At 41.5% G+C, this 18,779-nt stretch overlaps 1 protein-coding gene across 2 annotated transcripts in view; it reads right to left on the minus strand.

Moving 5' to 3' along the window:
• Window positions 1-2,949: 2,949 nt before the first annotated feature.
• COL8A1 (collagen type VIII alpha 1 chain) overlaps window positions 2,950-18,779 on the minus strand; it is a 133,468-nt gene continuing 117,638 nt past the window's right edge. The window contains exons 3-4 of one of the 2 annotated variants that reach the window (XM_060770731.2): window positions 5,931-6,240; window positions 2,950-5,334 (exon numbers count right to left, since the gene is read on the minus strand). In XM_060770731.2, the coding sequence (XP_060626714.2) occupies window positions 3,428-5,334; window positions 5,931-6,237 (2,214 nt within the window). In that variant the 5' untranslated portion in view covers window positions 6,238-6,240 and the 3' untranslated portion in view covers window positions 2,950-3,427. Of the gene's footprint in view, window positions 5,338-5,930; window positions 6,241-18,779 lie in introns of both variants that reach the window. The other variant, XM_060770729.2, reaches the window with a different exon arrangement.

The following is an 18,779-nucleotide window of genomic DNA, read 5'->3' on the forward strand; positions in this document are numbered from 1 at the left end:
TGCTCCTCGCCTCTGAAACTCCCTCCCAAAAGAACTGAAACTTCGCCTTCCCTCCTGTCCTTTAAGAAGTGGTTAAAAACTCACTTGTGTACTCAAGCATATGGAGTGGAGGAGGACTAGTACTCTATTTAAATTTTGACTCAGCTCATGAAGATCTACCTGCATCCGGATGGCCTATTGTTAACTGTATGATTTGTTTAAAATGTGTTAATTACCTCTGACCATTATTAGAGTCATTAGAGAAATGTATTCCAATTATTTTACATTGTATATTTAAATTTCACACTTGTTATTGAGTTATTTTATGACTATCCTGATGCTGTCTATTTGATTGTTTATTATTTGAAGTGCTTTATTATGTTATCTTTCTCAGGCATTTAATGTTTGCCGATCTTTTGTTATACACCGCCCTGAGTACCTTTTGGGAGATAGGGAAATAAAGTTTATTATTATTATTATTATTATTATTATTATTATTATTATTATATTTCAACAGGTGGATTTTGAAATCTTAGCTATCCATGCTCTGTTTGTGTTGTTTAGAATGACAAGAAATAAATATGCAGAAACATTTAAAAAAGATATTTAATAAGATCTTTTCCAATCAATACAAAAAATTAAATACAAAACTATTTGTTATTTTCATCTCTTCCATATATTTCTCTTAGCATCTGATCCAAGGTACCCCAATTTATAATGTACCCATTTTCCTCAACAACCTATAGAAGCTCTGGTTTTTCTAACATCACATCTCATGCAGACTTGTGCTGATGTTTTATTGCATTAAACTCTGTATTTAAATAACAAAAATGCCAGTTTTGATTCATAATGATTCACTGAGTCCACATTAATTCAGAACGAAGACTCTTGTCAGTTGAACATACAGGTTTTAGAAAAGACATAGAGGGGTTGAAGAATCACTGAGCTGAACTGTAGAGGTCCTGAAAACCTCTAGCATTGTTTAAATCTAATGCCTGTGATATGATTGTTGAAAAGCACCATTTTATTAAAATAATTTCAGCAGATGCTGCTAAAAGCTTTGAGAGAACACAGTTGAGTAAATGGTTGAAATTGCTCAGCTCATTGAGTGCAATAACTTTAGTCCAACTATGGCAGGCATGGGCAAACTTTGGCCCTGCAGGTGTTTTGGACTTCAACTCCCACAAATCCTAACAACCTCAGGACCTTTCCTTTTCCCCCTCGGACGCTTAAGGTTTTTTTTTTAAAGGACTTTCCCAAGCTCTATAATGTTAGGTTTGGAGACCAGAACAGCTTTTCCACTTGCAACTCTAAATAGAAGTTCTGCAGTGGGAGAGAAAGAGAGAGGCAGATAGAAAGACGAACTGGCCAGAGCATCTTGTTACTTTCATATACACACAACTGTCATCTATGTACATGAGCTCAAGAGCAAATGCTATCAGTTCTTTCCACTGACAGGTTTTTTTCAAGCCATTTTTCCTGAACGGAAGAAGGGCAGGTGCCCATGTCTTCCTTCTGTGGGGAGATATTGAGCTGAAAAGTCTGGAGAGTGAAATGTCCAACAAACTACAGGATTGGAACAATATGTGTGGTTCAGCTTTTAAAGGAGTTATCAATTATTCCTAGTCAATTATTCCTAGTGGTTACTGATTCAGTTGCTGGGGAAAATAAGGGACTGATTGCCTTCGGATCCTTAATATAATTTTCCCACAGACTTCTAGTTCTTGGCCATTGTTCAAACACAATGCTGTATTAATTAGACCTTTAGTCTAATCCAGGGGTTCTCAAACTAAGGCCCGGGGGCCAAATACGGCCCTCCAAGGTCATTTACCCAGCCCTCACTCAGGGTCAATCAACCTAACTCTGAAACTACTTGAAAGCACACAACAACAACAATAATCCTGTTCATAGGAATTCATTCATGTTTTTTTCAAATTATAATCTGGCCCTCCAACAGTTTGAGGGACTGTGACCTGGCCCTCTATTTAAAAAGTTTGAGGATCCCTGGTCTAACCCAACAAGGCTCTTCTTATCCAAGTCATGTTGCATGTCAGGCAAAGGACAAAATAGAAGCTACACCTATTATTTGAGGAAGCAGACTGAAAAGCTGGTTCTTACTTCAGTGCTTGTGATGATGATAGCTAGATAGTTAGATGGTTAGATAGATAGATGGGTAGAGATAGATTTATATCTCACTTTTCTCCTGGCATGGGACCTCAGGTGGCTTACAGTGTAAGAGACATTTCCACTTCATGGAGGCCCTGCAGACAGCATCCTCCAGTGTGCTGGAGTGCAGTGGGTTACTTTTGGGAGCAGGATGAAAGACAGGGTTGGCAATACACCCAGCTTTGTCCTCCAACCTTTACTGCTGCTCTCTTTCTACTTACCATCTGCCACTTGGGAGGAAGGTGGGATAACCTTTCTCAAACTAATGGTATGACCAATTCTGGTACTGAGATATATATGCATGTAGTTCTTCATTCTTGAAGCCAAAATAACCAAACCTAGACCATGGCCATACAGCCCGAAAAAACCTATAACAAACCAGTAACCAAAGCATGTTGACTTTGACTGAACATGGTGCTTGTTTAGGATCAATCATTTTATATCCACAACTCAAGATACACTCTTTTTAATGTTATGCACCTTGCCATTCCTTATATCAATGTCTAGAGGTACACTGACCACGCTGTGTGGTAGTAGCGATGAGCCTATACTAATATAAAGTGGCCTCCCATCAGATAAAACACTCTGTCCTAAAGTTTTATCTGAAATTCACAGATCTATCTAATGACTTATCGAAGTGTTCGGTGACAGCTCCAATGAGGACTCATGGTTCACTGAAAAAAAAATACTAGGGAGTTTTTCCTTGGATTTTAGTTGACTTAGTATCAATATTTTTCATATTTAATACTTGACTTTGAATTTTCTTAACTTTCTTAGAAATCATGGCATTAAAGAAAATTGGGATTTTTGGAAAGCATAATCTTTTGGCTTTTATTGTAATATCACAGACCTTGGCTTGTATTGTAGTATCATAGACGATCAGTATTGTTCTAGTTTTTAAAAAATCCTAAGTATAACACCCAGACATCTATTTTGTGTGTGTGTGTTTTATAAAAAAAGGACAATTTTAGCAGATTTTTCAGGTAAACAAACAATAGAAGGAACAGATGAGGAATAAGTCATGAGAACTCCAATAGGACATAATCTTCAAGCAGACAAATGCTGAAAATGTTCAGTGTACATGAGCAAACAAGATTTCTCATTAGGCTTCTTGCCATTTTCTTTTCCTTCATAACAAGCTGTATTTAAAATTGTAATTCTATTTGAATGATTGTACATGTTGGTCCAAAACAAGATAAAGCAAGATTCATTAAATGCATTTTTCAATGGTATAGGTTTGAAACACAGAAAAAAGAGTTTTTGTTTTGTCCAAGTGTTTGGTTTACATGGGATACAATAAATATCCTGAAAAAGACGAGTGGACGTATTGCCCAGCATAGAGTCCTGCTGCTTGTTCGGAGGGCATCTGGATATATACTCGGTCTCCTTGCATCAGCTGAATTACGGCACTTCCAGAAGCTTGGTCCAGGAAGCCTTTCTTGTATTCATCATATGTGTACATAAGTGGCTCATTGTTCTTGAATAAAGCCACCCAAACATTCCCCCCTTTGCAGTGTACATGGTAGGCAAAGTAGTAGATCCCAGGGATTTCACAGGTAAAGATGCCCGTCTGGGGATTGTAGTTCTGTCTGCCATTATAGAGAAGCTTGTCAAACATCACAGGTACCCCAACCCTTGGGAAAGGGGTGGTGAGCTCAGCTGTGAAAGCTGGCATCTCCAAAGCAGCAGCACCATATTTGTTCTTCTTCCGCATGTAGCCATATGGAGTCTTCACTCCATCAACACCTGGACCCATCTCAGGCAAATATTGTCCCATGGCTGCCGGTGTGGGTTGTACGATTGCTGGAGGGCCAGGAGGCCCTGGGGGCCCAGGAGGTCCCTGTAGGCCTGGCTGGCCAGGAGCACCAATTGATCCAGGCTTTCCAGGTGGTCCTTGTATGCCAGCAATGCCAGGTTTTCCCACTCCTGGAAACCCTGGTGGGCCCTGTAGGCCCCGTTCACCTTTAGCCCCAGGAAGTCCAGGAGGTCCAATGGGGCCACTCGGTCCTGCAATACCTGGGATTCCAGAAGGTCCTTGGTGACCTTGGGCTCCTGGAATTCCAGGTTCTCCTTTGGGTCCCATGGGCCCCTGAGCACCAGACAGGCCTGGCAAACCTTTGTGACCAGCTTCCCCTTTAGGTCCCATTGGACCAGGCAAACCTCTCAGACCAGGAGGTCCCACCTCCCCTGGGAAGCCGGGCTTTCCAGTGAAGCCTTGTAAACCAACATCACCTTTTGGACCAATAGGTCCTTTGGGACCGATAGCTCCAGCTTCCCCTTTGAGACCTGGGAACCCCATAGCACCAGAGGGGCCCATCAATCCTGGCAATCCTGGCTGGCCTGGCTCACCTGGTGGTCCACCCATGCCAGGTGGTCCCACATGACCTTTTTCACCTTTGGGCCCAATTGGCCCTGAAGGACCAGGCATGCCACGCTCCCCTTTAGGCCCAGAGAAGCCTGGCTTCCCAATCCCAGGTAGACCAGGAGGCCCTGGCAAGCCAGGCAAGCCTTGGTCACCTTTTCCACCTGGAAAGCCTGGCTGTCCTGGGATCCCATCTTGACCTGGTTTTCCTATACCTGGAAGGCCAGGAGGCCCTTGAATACCAGGAGCTCCACCCAACCCTTGAGGACCTGGCTCTCCTGGCAGCCCCGGTTTACCTACAGGTCCCTGTGGGCCTGGAAAACCAATCATGCCTGGCTTGCCTATCCCAGGAAGTCCAACAGGACCTGGAGGACCAGGCAAACCAGGAGGCCCTTTTAACCCTGGTAGCCCTGGAATCCCAACACCTTTATCCCCTTTGGGACCTGGGGGGGCTTGCATTCCAGGTGGACCTTTAATTCCAGGCTCCCCCTTTGCTCCAGGTGGTCCTGGCAATCCCCTATCTCCTGGTTTTCCTATCCCAGGTAATCCATGAGGTCCTGGTGGTCCTTGGGGTCCTGGAATGCCCATTGGTCCAATCTCTCCTTTTGGCCCCATCTCACCTCTTGGTCCAGGAGGCCCCATTGCTCCTGCTTTCCCTGGCATTCCAGGCATGCCCGGCTTGCCAATCCCTGGGTATCCTTGTGGGCCTGGTTTGCCTTTGGTCCCTGGAACTCCATGTCCTGGTACTCCTGGAGGTCCAGGTGGGCCTCTTGGTCCTGGCTCTCCAGGTGGACCACGCTCACCTCGCAACTGGGCAAATGGAATTTCTGCTTTAGAGAGAGAAGACAGAAAAAGAGAAGAAAGTTAACTAATGCAAATCACCTATGCACTTCAAACAGAATGGCTTTAGGTATACAATTGTTGGTTGTGTACATGATACTATTTTTGGTGACTTGATGATAAACATAGTGGCATTTTAATATATTTTTTTCTAAATAACATACCCCAGATTATTGATTCCTCCAGTTTTAGGTCCCCCCCCCCCCAATATATTCCTAAAAAAGAACTACTGCTGAAAACAAGAACTGGGAAATGACACTTTGAAATATAGTTCCCGGAATCTCTAGTCAGAAGGCCAATTGCTCAGTCAGAGATATGCAGCTCTGTCCATTCTATTTCTACTCTTGCTGCCACAAGAGTAGAAACAGATTCAAATGGCTGGTCCATTTTAAATTTCTGCAGAGTGGGCAATGTTTTTACTTTCAAGGGTTGGAGTCCCACAGAGATTATTTTTCCATACCTGTGGGGCCTGAGGGTTGACCCAGAATCATTGGTGGGATGTTATGAAAAGGAAAAATTATTCTTGCCCTAATAGAGGAGAAGGCAGTATAAGAAAAGACAGTATAGTTCTTGTCAATTGTACCTTTCTCTTTTTTGGAAGGTCTCTCCTTGCCTAGCATGGGTATCTGTGGAATTTCTTTTATGTACTGAGGCACATATTCTTTTCCATATGGGAGATGTGGTCCCTCTTTGACCATGTGCTGCATTGGAAGGGCATCCTTGCCCAATGGCATGTGAGGTACTTGTTGTCCAAGGGGTTGGTATTGTGGCACTTGGGGAGGCATCTGCTTGATCCCATAGTAGGCACCCGCTTGGGTAGACTTCAGTAACCCAAGGCAAATGGTCACAAACACTGCCAGTGGCCATCCAGATGTGAACAACATTGCCATAACCTGAAAGATCAACAGACACATAAGTAAACAAAAGGGTAAGCACTGCTGCAAAAAATAAATATGGCAACTTCAGAATCTTGAGGATCACAAATCAGCCAAAGGAGAAGAACTGATAAGCCTTTAGTTCTTTCCAACCAATCCTAATTTCAGTTTTTTTCCTTGTAAAAGGTAAAGGTTTCCCCTGACATTAAGTGTAGTTGTATCTGACTTTGGGGGGTGGTGCTCATCTCCATTTCTAAGCCGAAGAACCATAGACAACTCCAAAGTAATGTGGCTGGCATGACTGCATGGAGCGCCATAACCTTCCCGCAGAAGCAGTACCTTTTGATCTACTCACATTTGCATGTTTTCAAACTGCTAGGTTGGCAGAAGCTGGGGCTAACAGCGGGAGCTCACTCTGCTCCCTGGATTCGAACTGCCAATGTTTCAGTCAGCAAGTTCAGCAGTTCAACTGTTTAACCTACTGCACCACCAGGAGGCCCTTTTCTCCTTGGAGACTACTAATATTAATATTAATAAATCCAATTAATATCTTGTGTGAGAAAATGTTTGTGTCCTTTGATCTGATAACTGAAGATTTTTCAGGACTCATGGTTTCCCTTGCCACTTGGTTGGAACTCCAGTATTTTCCTTAACTGAGCCACCAGAAGGTACTGTACAGACCTTTGTATCTTTGACATTTTCCAGCAAAATTAACTGATGCTACAATACTAAGGCTCCTGGGGATTGCAGTCCAACAGGCCAGCATAATCATTGTTCAAGGATGTTGTGTGATATAATCTAGCAACAACTGGAGGGCTGCACAATCTATATCTCTGAAAGATATTGTAAATACAATCTGCAGCAAACTTGAGAAGCGTTTCACAACAAACACCCAATGCAAATAAAACCAGATTTATTTGATAAACTTTTTTCAAGAGCATGAACCCAATTCAGAACACAATTCTGAATGCTAAATTGTCTTTGTTGACTATTCTGTCAAGGGATTCCAGGTGGTATCCAAAATGGAAAAAATTCCAAGTAAAAGCATATGTTGATAAAAGCTTGCAAAAGTTATGTTTATAATGCAATTCAACTGTTTATAGAAATAAACACAATTCAAAACATAGTTTCTAAGAGGCTGGGCAAAGATGGGAGAATGCAGACTTCTCCCATGATAAACCACCAGGGAAGCAATCATCACCCTTTGATTATTTATTTATTTATTCCGCATATTTGTACCCCATCGTTCTTACCCCCGGAGGTAGGCTCAGGGTAGCTTCATAACAGGAAACCTTTTGATGCCATCACATAAATTATAAATAAACAATTACATTTAAAACAAGCAGTTAAAACATCAATTATTAAAACATCCATCTAAAATCATGCAAGTTCAAAATCATAATCCAGGTCAATCCATTGTCGATCATAAAAAATCACTCTCATTTGTTGCATCTACTGTTCGAACACTTGGTCCCACAACCATGTTTTAAGTTTTTTCCTAAAACACAGGAGGGAGGGAGCTGACCTGATTTCATTGGGGAGGGAGTTCCACAGACAAAGGTCCACCACTGAGAAGGCCCTGTCTCTTGTCCCCACCAGTCATGCTTGTGAGGGTGGTAGGACTGAGAGATGGGTCTCCCTCAATGATCACAGAATCATAGAATCATAGAATCAAAGAGTTGGAAGAGACCTCATGGGCCATCCAGTCCAACTCCCTGCCAAGAAGCAGGAATATTGCATTCAAATCACCCCTGACAGATGGCCATCCAGCCTCTGTTTAAAAGCTTCCAAAGAAGGAGCCTCCACCACACTCCGGGGCAGAGAGTTCCACTGCTGAATGGCTCTCACAGTCAGGAAGTTCTTCCTCATGTTCAGATGGGAATCTCCTCTCTTGTAGTCTGAAGCCATTGTTCCGCGTCCTAGTCTCCAAGGAAGCAGAAAACAAGCTTACTCCCTCCTCCCTGTGGCTTCCTCTCACATATTTATACATGGCTATCATATCTCCTCTCACCCTTCTCTTCTTCAGGCTAAACATGCCCAGCTCCTTAAGCCGCTTCTCATAGGGCTTGTTCTCCTGACCCTTGATCATTTTAGTCGCCCTCCTCTGGACACATTCCAGCTTGTCAATATCTCTCTTGAATTGTGGTGCCCAGAATTGGACACAATATTCCAGATGTGGTCTAACCAAAGCGGAATAGAGGGGTAGCATTACTTCCCTAGATCTAGACACTATGCTCCTATTGATGCAGGCCAAAATCCCATTGGCTTTTTTTGCCGCCACATCACATTGTTGGCTCATGTTTAACTTGTTGTCCACGAGGACTCCAAGATCTTTTTCACACGTACTGCTCTCGAGCCAGGCATTGTCCCCCATTCTGTATCTTTGCATTTTGTTTTTCCTGCCAAAGTGGAGTATCTTGCATTTGTCACTGTTGAACTTCATTTTGTTAGTTTTGGCCCATCTCTCTAATCTGTCAAGATCGTTTTGAATTCTGCTCCTGTCCTCTGGAGGATTGGCTATCCCTCCCAATTTGGTGTTGTCTGCAAACTTGATGACATTGGACTAGTTTGTTTGCCAGAAGGTCATGGGGGACCTTGTCGAAGGCCTTACTGAAATCCAGATACGCTACATCCACGGCATTCCCTGCATCTACCCAGCTTGTAACTCTATCGAAAAAAAAGACCAGATTAGTCTGGCATGACTTGTTTTTGATAAATCCATGTTGACTATTAGCGATGACCACATTTGTTTCTAAGTGTATGCAGACCACTTCCTTAACAATCTTTTCCAGAATCTTGCCTGGTATCGACGTGAGGCTAACCGGACGGTCATTGTTTGGGTCATCCTTTTTTCCCTTCTTGAAGATTGGGACCACATTGGCCCTCCTTCAATCTGCTGGAACTATCTTAATCTTCATGATGGTTCATAGCAAGAGATACGTTTAGACAGGTAAGCAGTTCTAAGGTATCTTGGTCTGGAGCTGCCATTCTTCCTGGCACAAAAGAAGCAGAGGTTTTTCATGAAGACCCAGTTTTCGCCTCTGGTTTTTCCCCCAAGGTATTTGTTTTGCCTCAACAGATAGAAGTAAAAAAAAAAAACACCCATTGCAGTATGGCAGCTGCATGGCATGACAGCAAAAAGTATCACCATTTTTAAGGAATAAGATTATTGTACCTTGTGAGATTCATTCCTGGCTGGTGAATAATTAACTCCCATTGGTAGTAACTTCTATTGTTGAAAGATGTGAGTAATCTAAACTTATTATCTGAAAATTGAATGCACCTACATACAGACAGTGCTAACACCCTCACAGTGCTGCTGGACTTTAAAGAAAGCCTTTTAAGAAACGCTAAGTCTAATATATATTGTGGGGTAGATTGATTATAACAACCAAGTTAAGCTGTCAGTGATGCCACTGAAGAGGACAACACAGTCAAAACGCATCTTACATATGAAAGCAGTTACTTTTAATGAGTCAGCTTTTGGAACTTATAAAGGTTTTCTGTGTCTGTTACATGATGTATATGTCTGAAAGCTAATTCTTTTCTGTACTTGGAAATTAATATAGGTGCTGCTCTGTGTCATGTGTCATTTTAGCAACATATCACATGATGAATTAGCATTGTGTTTATAAATTATTTTACTTATTTATTGACTAACATATTGGCTTACTTACAAACATTAATAAACTGCTTACGTCTGAAGAATTTTGAAAGGACACTTCAGAGTTTTAGGTTAAATTTGCAATTTGTCCAGATCTTTTTAATACGATCATCTGAAAATGGGAGGCATGGAATATATGCCTCCCATTGGACTGAATGGCCCACGAGGTCTCTTCCAACTCTATGATTCTAAGTTTCTCTGAAATAATATGGAAAGAATCAGAAGAATTTGACATTTTGTCTAATAGTACTAAAAAGACAGAAAAAAGAAACAAAAGCAATATTAGGAAATGTACACTAGATGGGGTTGTTATAGCTAAGAATAAATTCCTAGAATAGCATCTTCCATTGTGACTGCAGAATTGTGACTGTAAACATTTGAGAAAGTTTTGAACCAGGATAGTTTCATTTTGGAGAAATAATGTCATTTCAATAAAATGCCAAGATACATCACTAAATCCTCTGGCACCCCATTCATTTTTAAGTGCACATTTTGCTAAGGGACAAACATTAAGAACAAGTGTCTCAATAGATCCACATGAACAGTATTAAAATATGGCCATGTCGTGAGACTTCACAACTTCTGAGGATGCTTGCCATAAATGCAGGTGAAACATCAGGAAAGAATGCTTCTAGAATATGGCCATATAGCCCGAAAAACCTACAACAACCCAGTGATTCCAGCCATAAAAGCCTTCGACAATATATAGTATTAAAATAGTTGAATAACGCATAACAGTCAGGTCCTAATCACACACTGCTTCTATACTTTGATTTCTGTATCCAGCTGACATTTAAAGTCAGCTAATTTGAGGTCTGAATCCCTGAAGATCTCAGTACTAATTCCCCACTACTAAAAAATACTGGCATGTGCAAATAGCTCAGCATATATGCAGCTATTAGAGAAATACATCTTGGAGTACTGTAAATTGTAAAGCAACCAGTTTCATGCTGTCAAGCCAGGCTTAATGATAAATTAACCATCTCAGCTAGATGTCAGGGAAACTACTTTCTAAATATTAATTTCACCATGTCAGCAAATGTCACTGAAAGCACATTCTTAAAAAGCAGAAAAAATAATCATCCATACAGTATATAGCTTTTATTCCCACAACAAACCCTTGCAAACACGATTAGCGAAGAGGATTATGTGTGTAGCATAAAAATAGCAATGTTGAAAATGATTCAAAATTGCACATTTTTATCAAAGAGAGTATATAACATGAAATAATCTGCTTATCTTTTGCCTGGAAGCAGATTCAAACAGCAAGGTATTCTTTGTGCACTCACAAATGCACCAACACCACATTTTCTCTTCATGCTGTATAAAGTTGTATAAGTCATCCAGAATCTTCACATTTGTGTGTTTTTCCATTGCATAAAAGGTATAATTGTTGCCAGAAGTTGGACAGAGTTTTACAAATTAGTTGCCACGCTCACCACTATGTCATTATGATTTTTTTTTTCAGTGTCAGAAACTACTTGAGAAACTGAAAGTCGCTTCTGGTGTGAAAGAATTGGCAGTCTGCAAGGACATTGCCCAGAGGAGACCCAGATGTGTTACCTTCATGGGGGAGGCTTCTCTCATGTCCCCGCATAGGAAGCTGGAGATGACAGACAGGAGCTCACCCCACTTCTGGATTTGAACTGCTGACCTTGAGGTCAGCAGTTCAGTTGGCACAACTGTTTAACCCACTGTGCCACTGCAGCTCCAGTCATCATGATCGAACACATCAACAAGAAAGTGATTGCAGTTGAGTTACTTTTACTTTTTGCTTTATCACAAAAACAAACTGCTGGTGCTGCTGGAATTTGGTGAAAATTGTCACTGCCTTCTTCAGATGGGTGTAAATGTCATATAAATCTAACATAAGAAAGCATAATTCTGGATCAGTATGTAGTACCTTTGAAGCTAAGAGAAAAGAGTTGCAGGCAGGATCCCTTTGCAAAAGAAGGCAGAAAGCCACTTTTATGTTGATAACCTGTTTTATTTGTTACTATACAACTATGTTCTCCACAAAGCTCAGCAAGTTTTCATTTGGGATTCAAAAACTTAGAATCTCTCAACCACCATGATGAATTACCATGCATCCTGAAGTTTTCTTGGAGTTGTAGTCCAAAAAAAGTTATTTCTTCAACTCTGGTTCTTTGTATAGCTATTTTGCAGCCAATCCTGTAGTCCCAGGATGGACCCTGTAAATTCACTCTATATGCCATTTCCAGACCTCTTCCCTCCAACAGAGCTTGATACTTTTACCAGAGATGGAAAGGGGACTGGAGATGATTGTAGACAAAGAATTAGGGACTGAGTGAAGTACAGTCAACCTTCCAAATCTGAGAGTTCCCTCAAATCAATCAACAGAAGATTCAAAATGCAAAATGCAGAACACATGCACCACACAAGTAGCCAATGAATGAGACCTAATGCTGGAGAGAGATTTAAGGCTCTAGAGCAGGGATGGGCAAACTTCTGCCCTCCCATAATTCCTAACAGCTGGTAAGCTAACTGGGATTTCTGGGAGTTGAAGTTCTAAGCACCCGAAGGGCCAAAGTTTGCCCATGTCTGCTATAGAGAGAAACATGGCATTGGAAAGCAACTGAGGATCTGTGAAATGGCTGGAAGTGAGGATTCGTGCTGAGTGCTATTCATTCTTTCTTCAGCCTCATATCTCTTTTGTCTGCTATTTATGTTGTGTGCATCCTTTGGAATAAAGAAAGCTAAAGTAATTTTAAAAATGGTAAGATGCATGCCATTATATAATGGGATTTGATCACCTGCGGATGTGATCATCTGCACGGCGTCCTGAAATCTATGGGTATGGAGGACCAACTGTTTTGTATTGCCTGATTCTTCACTTTTGAACATGTCTTCCTGCACATTAGCATTGGAAGGCAAACATGGCATTTGTTTACTTCATAATCTCTGGTTTTACTCTTTAGTTAGCCTGAATATTTGTATCAAAACATGAATATTTCAAAATACAGTAAGACTTCTGTGATCTCTTTCCAATAAAAGCAAAAGTTGGGAAAGAGATACATTACTGAAATATCTCACAACAACTCAGACACAATTGGATTATTTCACATAACAATGTTATCACTCCCTGCCCTCTCGACAATTTCAGAAGTAATTCAGAACTAGCATTTGTTCAGTTTTTGAATCCCACAGACTGGATAGGGCCATCTGGATCTTGTAGTCCAAAAATATGTGTTTGGAGAGGACAATTTATTTCAAACGTATTCATTTAATTGTTTGCTGTTTATTTAAATCTTCTGTGAAATGACACCAACAGTGAAGGTGGAGGGTGGTGGTGAATGTGTTGTTGTAGATGGAAAAACTATGGGAAAGATGGAAACTATGGGAAATGGAAAAAGAAATGGGAACTAACTTTATCCATCTTGAATGTTATGAATCATAGAACTTGACATTCTTCTAAATGTTTTCAGGCCTTAAAGAATCCCTTAAACCAGTGGTTCTCAGCCTTCCTAATGTCATGACCCCTTAATACAGTTCCTCATATTGTGGTGATCCCTGATAATAACATTATTTTGTTGCTATTTCATAACTGTAATTTTGCTACTCCTATATATTGTAATGTAAATATCTGATATGCATTATGTATTTTCATGCACTTTAGTAACCTACGGATGTGAGAGCTGGACCTTAGGGAAGGCTGAGCAAAGGAAGATAGATGCTTTTGAACTGTGGTGTTGGAGGAAAGTTTGAGAGTGCCTTGGACTGCGAGAAGATCCAACCAGTCCATCCTCAAGGAAATAAAGCCCAGCTGCTCACTGGAGGGAAGGATACTAGAGACAAAGTTGAAGTACTTTGGCCACATCATGAGGAGACAGCAAAGACTAGAGAAGACAATTATGCTGGGGAAAGTGGAAGGCAAAAGGAAGAGGGGCCGACCAAGGGCAAGATGGATGGATGGCATTCTTGAAGGGACTGGACTGACCTTGAAGGAGCTGGGGGTGGTGACGGTCGACAGGGAGCTCTGGCGTGGACTGGTCCATGAGGTCACGAAGAGTCGGAGACGACTGAACAAATGAACAACAACATTTTCATTCACTGGAACAAATTTGGCACAAATACCCGATACACCCAAATTTGAATATTAATGGGGATGGGGGGATTGATTTTGTCATTTTGGAATTGTAGTTGCTGGGATTTATAGTTAAACTACAATCAAAGTGTATTCTGGACTCCACCAGCTATGGAATTGGGCCAAACTTGGCACACACAACTCCCATGACCAACAGAAAATGGTAATGGGAGAAAATAGAAGGGTGTTGTGGTCATTGGCCTTGAGTTTTAGAATTGTAGTTCACCTACAACCAGAGAGCACTGTGGACTCAGGCAATGATGGATCTGGATCAAACGTGGCATGAATACTCAATATGCCCAAATGTCAACCATGGTGGGGTTTGGGGAAAATAGACCATGACATTTGGGAGTTGTTGTTGCTGAGATTTATAGTTCACCTACAATCAAAGAGCATTCTGAACTCCACCAACAATACAACTGGGCCAAACTTCCGACACAGAACCCCCATGACCAACAGAAACTATTGTGTTTTCTGATGGTCTTTGGTGACCTCTCTGACATGCCCCTTGTGACTCCTCCAGGGGTCTCGACCCCTAGGTTGAGAAATGCTGCCTTAGACACAAGGTTTTCTTATATATTGCTTTTATTTTATTTTATCTTTTAATCAACCTGTTTGACAAAGAAATATTCAATTTAATGTTCTATATAGTGCTACCTGCTGAAAACTTACAGCTAGTAGCAGGATGAGGATTAATTGTTGATCCAATGTTTCAAGAATGTGAACAATCCCATTAAAATATCTTGATATTTGAAGGGATAATCAACTACTGAAATGGCAGCATTTGCAGCAGACAAAGTGAGAGCTTATCTGCATGATGGTTTGAATGTAAGCTAATGGACTTTAGTTTTTGTCAGAAGGGCCCCAAAGCTCCTGCTGTATGTCCCCCTCTTTGCATAAACCTCTCTTAAGCCTTATCCACACGGGATCATGTTTTTTCTGGGGTTTTTCTTCTTTTTTTATGGAGCTGTCTCAGGTTCACTGAGATTTCAAAAGCAGGAAAGTAAAGTTGACAAGCCACTTCTGCTTACAAAGACTGGAGTTTAGTTGGCTAATTCTGACTAAAGTAGACCCATTTAGTCAACAGTGAGTCAACATATGGCTCAATCTAATCAGTTCAATGACTATAATCTAGTCAAGACTAACAATGGGATTTAGGCCAAAGGATAGTTTCTCATAACTAGGACTGGCATTTGGTCAATATGGCAGATGTTACTAATGAGAAAGGATGCACAAGGTAGGAGAGGATATAACATCTGGCTTTTGCCTGAGTTTACTGGGAAGGGCAGAATTCTCCCTCCCTTCAGAGTACTTTGAACTGTTTGCAGCAATTGAAGCAAGCTGGGGATGAAGGGGGTAAGTAGAAAGAGAAAAGAGAAACGAGGACATTTTAAAAGCAGCTGACAAATGGGATGACAGTGGGATTTGTTCTTTTCCAGTCAGGAAAACTGAAGGTTATGGCAAGGCCACCAGTAATGTGTCCAGTTTTAAGGCAGGCATGTGGAAACTGTGTCTCTCCAGATGATCCAAAGCTTGGCAAATTACATTTTAGGAATTGCATTCCAAAAAGTAATGTGGGCAAAGTTTGAGATATTTTGACCCCGTTCTCCTGATGGCTTGCCACTGACCATGCTGGGTGAGGGTGATGGGAATTGTAAGTCAAAGCATTCTGAAGGCCAAAGGTTCTCTAGTTCTGTCCCAAAGAAACAAACTGCCCTTGGAAACTGCTGCCCTTGGAAACTTCACACCAAGCAGAAAAATAAAGTAGAGGAGCATATATCAAATTCTGTTTTGTATTCCAAAGGGATAATGCAAAGCAGCCTTTAAAAATGTAATAAATTAAGATGCTAGATTAAAGTCCTTTAGTATTATTTTTGTACGCTAATCCCTGTTACGATCCCATGGTTTTATGGCCTGACATCTTGCCATAACATACATTTCTCACCCACTTCTTTCTAAAAACTAACAAAATATGCTATTGGCCATTCATTTGCTCGCTTTGATGCAGTGTGCAGTGTGTTTTCTCAGCGCTTGCCTCCATGCTGCTTTATGGCTCATCTGCCTTCAGAAAACTAAAGCAGTCGTGACGTGTGTGTCTTCAGACTGAGTCTACACCATGTACAGTATTTCAGCTAACTGTACTTTGGTTCTTTCCAAGAGCTGGCTGGGTGGGGGACGACAACTGCCTCTCTTATTTTCTTTTCTTTATTATTTTTATAGCTCCTCGGAAAACCCAAATCCCAGTTCAAGGGAGATATTCAAACCACGAAAAATGTCTTTACAATATTTGTCTTGAAAATGTCTCACATCATTCAGATCCCTTTTATGGGAAGGTTCCTTTTTCCATTACAGAGAAGGAATCTTGCATTGGGTGTATGTCCCATCCAATTCATGAAAAATGTGTGTCGATTCAGAAAAGCAAAATGAAGTGCTATGATCCACCCAAATAAAAAACAAAGCAGGAGAGTCCAGCCTTTGCATCTCTCCCTTCCTTCCTCCCTGCTCACAATATTCATCTCTTCATAAGAGCAGAGGTTGGAAACTTTGACATTGCAATTCATTCTATTGCTCCTTGAGAAACCTTGCAAATGGGTTTATTTATTATTATTTATTTATTAACTATTCTTGTATACCGCTGCATCTCAAGCCCGAGGGCGACTCCCAGCGGTTTCCAAACAGCAAAGGCAATAAAAACAGCAATAACTAATATACAATTACAGTTAAGTTACACATATCCATTAATAACTAATAAACAATCATCAATACACAATTATCACAAATCCCATCCCCGATCGCCTCATCATCCAAGCGTGATCCAAATTCGTTCGTCCATTGTTCCGTTCCTATGTTCAAATTACCAAAATTGCACTGAATTACTCAAACGCCTGCACAAACATCCAGGTCTTCAACTTTCTACGGAATGTCATGAGAGATGGTGCCAGCCTAACGTCTACAGGAAGGGTGTTCCACAGCCGAGGAGCCACCACCGAGAAGGCCCTATCTCTCGTCCCCGCCAACCGTGCTTGAGAGGCTGGCGGGATCGAGAGCAGGGCCTCCCCGGAAGATCTCAAAGTCCGGGTGGGTTCATAGGCCGAGATGCGGTCAGATAGGTATCTTGGGCCGGAACCGTTTAGGGCTTTATAGGGTTGGGGTTCTCTCACAGTGTACAATGTTAGCACTATGGCAAAGACTTCATCTACACTATAACATTAATGCTGTTTGATGCCACTTTTAACTGCTATAGTTCAATGCTGTAGAACAGTGGTTTTCAACCTTCCTAATGCCGTGACCCCTTAATACAGATCCTCATGTTGTAGTGACCCCCAACCATAAATTTATTTTTGTTGCTACTTCATAACTGGAATTTTGCTACTGTTATGAATTGTAATGTAAATATCTGATATACAAGATGTATTTTCATTCACTGGACCAAATTTGGTACAAATACCCAATATGTCTAAATTTGGTGGGGTGGGAGATTGATTTTGTCATTTGGGAGTTGTAGTTGCTGGGATTTATAGTTCACCTACAATCAAATTGCATTCTGAACTACGCCAACAATGGAATTGAACCAAACTTGCCACACAGACCCCCATGACCAACAGAGAATACTGGAAGGGTTTGGTGGCCATTGTCCTTGAGTTTTGGAATTGTAGTTCACCTATATTCAGAGAGCACTGTGAACTTGAACAATGATAGATTGGACCAAACCTGGCACAAATATCCAATATGCCCAAATGTGAACACTGGCGGAGTCTGAGGAAAATAGACCTTGATATTTGGGAGTTGCTGGGATTTATAGTTCACCTACAATCAAACAGCATTCTGAACCCCACTAACGAGGGAATTGGGCCAAACCTCCCAAACAGAACCCCCATGAACAATAGAAAATACTGTGTTTTCTGATGGTCTTTTGGCAACCCCTCTGGCACCCCCTCGTGACCCCCCCGGGATACCAATCCCCAGATTGAAAAACACTGCTGTAGTAGTGTCTCTTAGAATCATAGAACTATTGAATAATAGAGTTGGAAGACCATCTAGTCCAACCCTCTGTCATGCAGGAAAAGCAGAATCAAAGTACTCCTAACATTCAGCTTCTGTTTAAATGCTTCCATGGAGGGAGCCTCCGCCATACTCTGAGGCAGAGAGTTCCACTGCTGAACAGCCCTTACAGTCAGGAAGTTCCTCCTAATGTTCAGGTGGAATCTCCTTTTACTATAATTTGAACCCATTGCTCTGAGTCCTAGGCCATTTCCACGCAACCGAATAAAATCCCACATTATCTACCTTGAACTGGAATATATGGCAGTATGGACACCGATAACCCAGTTCAAAGCAGGTGTTATGGGATTTTCTGCCTTGATATTCTGGGTCATATAACTATGTGGAAGGGCCCCTAGTCTCCACGGCAGCAGAAAACAAGCTTGCTTCCTCTTCTTTATGCCAGTCTTTCAAATATTTAAACATGGCAATTATGTCTCCTCTCAACCTTCTCTTTAGTGTGTATGTTCTTTCTCATCAGTGATCTTTGACTTCTTGACTCACTCTGAAGTCTCTTGGCCACACATGCCCCAGTTTGCATTTGTGATATGTTGGAGAGTATGGGATATTGTGAGATTCTGGGAGTAGTGGTCCAAGGAAGCAATGTTTCCACGCTTGGGCTCTTTGGTTGATTTTGGCAGGCAGAGTACACTCTTTCTAGCATATGCCAAGAAGCAGCTGACCACATCTGAGAGCACTCTTGATGTGTCTGGAAGAGGGAAGGTAAGGATAAAGTTCTGTTCTCAC

The sequence above is a fragment of the Anolis sagrei genome, chromosome 3, assembly GCF_037176765.1.
Source record: "Anolis sagrei isolate rAnoSag1 chromosome 3, rAnoSag1.mat, whole genome shotgun sequence".
Lineage (NCBI taxonomy): Eukaryota > Metazoa > Chordata > Lepidosauria > Squamata > Dactyloidae > Anolis > Anolis sagrei.